Source organism: Nicotiana attenuata, unplaced genomic scaffold, assembly GCF_001879085.1.
Source record: "Nicotiana attenuata strain UT unplaced genomic scaffold, NIATTr2, whole genome shotgun sequence".
NCBI classification, from domain to species: Eukaryota; Viridiplantae; Streptophyta; class Magnoliopsida; order Solanales; family Solanaceae; genus Nicotiana; species Nicotiana attenuata.
Window position 1 is genome coordinate 184,517 of NW_017671220.1, and position 3,603 is coordinate 188,119.

Sequence of the window (3,603 nt, forward strand, 5' to 3'; positions counted from 1 at the left end):
TTTATAATGATGATGTATGAGTCAAACTCTCGCATGCATGCACCTTGACTATATATTTCAGAGAGTACGTGTCGCCTTTCACATGTTTGTCTTTTTTTTTTTTTTTTTTAATCAAAGATATGGAAGAGATGTTGAATCTTTTCAACCAATTGTGGTGACAGATTTTGAATTAAGAAAGGTCCATATTTTAAGCTGTTTATTCATGATTTGGTTGAGGTTGTTGAGATGAATGAATAAGGTTTCCGCTTTATTTGGGCAGACATTTAAATAATTATAGATTGAACATATGGCTAATTAGTCAGAGAAGATTAATTTTAAAAAAAAACTCAATATTTTTTTTTTTTGTGAAATGGCATTTCGAATATCAAGTAATAGATTTTGCTATGTACGTATTTTTCAAATTATCAGTCTCTATACATTCCCATAATTTTTGTAGGCATAAATATTCTGTTAAGATAAGATGAATCAGTCTATATATCCTCGGCATTGCATTAATTGACATCTTAGTCTTGACATCCGAGTGTTTCAAAGGCTAAATAAGTGTCGGTATTTCAGAAATACCATCACCAAGTAAATGCGACTTATAACTCACATTCCTGAAATGCGATTTATACGTAGCATTGTTGAACTGCGATATATAAGTCGCATTTTTGAATGCGATTTATTGCATTATGTAGTAATAGCTGCTGAACTTAAGGCAAGTTTATCATAGAAGAAATCACAAATCACCAAATCATTTTGCATTAAACAGCAAATGTCCAAAAGCAGTATTTGTGAAAAATTAAGCATAAAACAAGACATAGGAAAGTTAGAAAACTATAGGCATATTCAGAATGAAAAAAGAAAAAGTAAAGTACAGTCAAAATCTCTCTATAAGAGCTTTGTTTGTTCTGATATTTTTTGACTGCTATAGTAAAATATTGTTATAGAGAATCATAACATATAAATTTGGTTCCAACGAAAACTGGGACGTTAGAACTTAACTGGTCCCACCACAACTCGAAATGTTTAAAATTGTTACTCTGTAGCAGTTTCCTATTCCTGTTTAACATCTACTCTATATACTTCTCACCCTTAAGTTTTTCCTATGAATCTTCAAGAAAATGCAACAAAATCTGTCTTTATGTTAACTATGATGCGAATCATCAAAACCATTTGCTAGTTTTCTGCTAATGTTTTTTCCACCAGGTGACTTCACTGCCTCTTCTTCATCCCAATCGTCGTCCCAACTCTCATTCCACCCTTCAGTGTTAGTTTCCAACTTGATGGAAGATTGAAGTTCTGGTTTTCCCATTTCAAGTTCCTGATATGCAACGCCATCAAGATGTCGATCCTGTTTTCTTAACTTGCAGCAGATGAATATTCCTCCGATTAGAAGAGCTGTTACACCTAGCAAATATGCCCCATTCGTGGGGGTAATATACGTGGTATAAGAATATGGCAAGTTAAAGAAGCCTTGCCATACTGAACGTCTGATGTCAATCGTACATTTCCCAGTTCCAGCGTCTAGCATAATTGTTGATGAACTCGCTCCAATTTTAGACGGGATATTGATCTGATTTACGAAATGAGAAATTGAAAAGCATGGAATCAGGATCAGCACATTAAGTTCACTTTCATGATTTGGAAGGTTGAAAAACACGGTCACAGAAACAACACATTAAATCAATACATTCTCACCATATCACTGAACGAAAAAGAAACATGAGTAAACTAATGTACAACAACAACAACAACAACAAACCCAGAGTAATCCCACAAGTAGGGTCTAGGGAGGGTAGTGTGTACGTAGACCTTATCCCTCTTACCTTATGAAGGTAGAGAGGCTGTTTCCGATAGACCATCGGCTTAAGAAACAGTAAATAGGAAGCAACCAACAATAACAACAAGAAAAGACAAAGACACTACGTTTAATAACAAAGATCTAGAAATTAAAAAAAAAAATAGACGAATAGTACTAATAATACTAGTAAGAATGACACAACTTGGAATAACAAAGATCTAGGAATGATTAAACTAATGTCAAGTTCATTTTTGAGTCAGAACTGAACAATAGTAAACTTTATTTCTTCATTTCAGCCGTTCAACATCCAGAATTCCTCAATTGGCACCAAAAAATGAAGAAATAACGTTTACCATTGTTATTTCGCAATCTTGGTATTTGTCAGCACAAAAGCCAGTAATTCAGAAAGGAAGAGTTCTTTACCTGCTTGACATCATGTCTTGGTATCTGAACATTATCATACGCTTTGTTTGCAGGTGAAACATTGACCTTCAGCATCAAAGGGTTCTCACCGTTGTTGTGGACGAGCAAAAATGATTCCTCATGTCCTACAAGAAAGCAAAGTTGTGTTAAGACAAGAAAAGTGATCATTCAAATATAGCATAATATAATATAAATTGAAATGTAAACCAAATCATATGCATACAATATAGAAAGATGTTTCCCAGCTGATACCAGGGCATTACTGGTAATAAGGCAGTACTAAGAATTATAAATGTCGCGATAATCCAATGCTCTCCTTGTGGAAAATTAAAAAAGCAAGCAAATAATAAAAGATAAAAAGCATTTCAATCGACAGAAAATATTACGAGAAGAAGAGGAAAACAAAAGAAACCACCAAAAAGATGGATCAAAAAGCCAAAATAGCTTCAGTTGATGTTGCTGAAAGAAGAACCAAATCCATTCGAAATTATTTCCTATACAACTACACTTAATAGATGGAGACATCAAAATCATATATTTTCTTAGCAAGGACTCACTTTCAGCAGCTATCAAGGACTAAAAAAAATCCCGTAGGGAGAAAAAAAGAACAAATGTTAAGGACAGAACACAAAAGAGTAGTAGATACTTCTGAACAAGAGTAGACCAGATGCAAAGCTTGAAATTAGGATGAAATCAGCATTACTAGAAATTAAAAATACAAGAAGCTTGGAACTTAGATTACAACGAAACACACTAGATTCGTTAGAAAGGCATCAAATTTGGCCCAAAGTGGCAGTCTTAAGTAGAAAGTCCAGCAAAATGCCAGGCTAATTGTTCACAGTCTTCAATTGAATTGCATGGAACCTAGATTCATGTTATCTTTCAGATATACCACATTAACTTTTTTCACCAGATTTGAGTCTCAATATTTTTAGTTCACTTGATTCACAATGTGATCACCAGATGCTAATTATAAAGACAAAGCCTAATACTATAGTATATTCAACAGCACATACATCTTCTAAAGCGTATACATTTTCTGAGAGAAGGAAAAGTGAGAATCAATGCCATAACCAAGTGCTGAATTCTAATTCAAGCACCTAATGTCACTAAGCTTGTATCAAGTTTAGCAGTCTAAGGGTGTGTTTGGTATGAAGGAAAACATTTTCCGGAAAATGTTTTAAATATTTTGACAAATAACTCATTTTCCTCCAAATGGGGGAAAATATTTTTCCTTATAAAGAGAAAGGAAAACATTTTCCAAAACTTCTTCTCAACCTTCCCTACCCTCACCAACCCACCCCACCCCCTCTTCAAAAAAGATTTTTTTTTTTTCAATTTTAATTTTTCCGTTACCACCCACCCTACTACCCCTCCACCCCACCGCACCCCCACCC

The 3,603-nt window shown here is 34.2% G+C and overlaps 1 protein-coding gene across 1 annotated transcript in view; it reads right to left on the reverse strand.

The window, feature by feature from the left end:
• Positions 1 to 808: 808 nt before the first annotated feature.
• The window catches only part of LOC109206789, a 4,738-nt gene continuing 1,943 nt past the window's right edge, over positions 809 to 3,603 (reverse strand). The window contains exons 3-4 of the mRNA XM_019369653.1: positions 2,207 to 2,331; positions 809 to 1,555 (exon numbers count right to left, since the gene is read on the reverse strand). Coding sequence (XP_019225198.1) covers positions 1,127 to 1,555; positions 2,207 to 2,331 — 554 coding nt within the window. The 3' untranslated portion in view covers positions 809 to 1,126. The remainder of the gene's footprint in view (positions 1,556 to 2,206; positions 2,332 to 3,603) is intronic.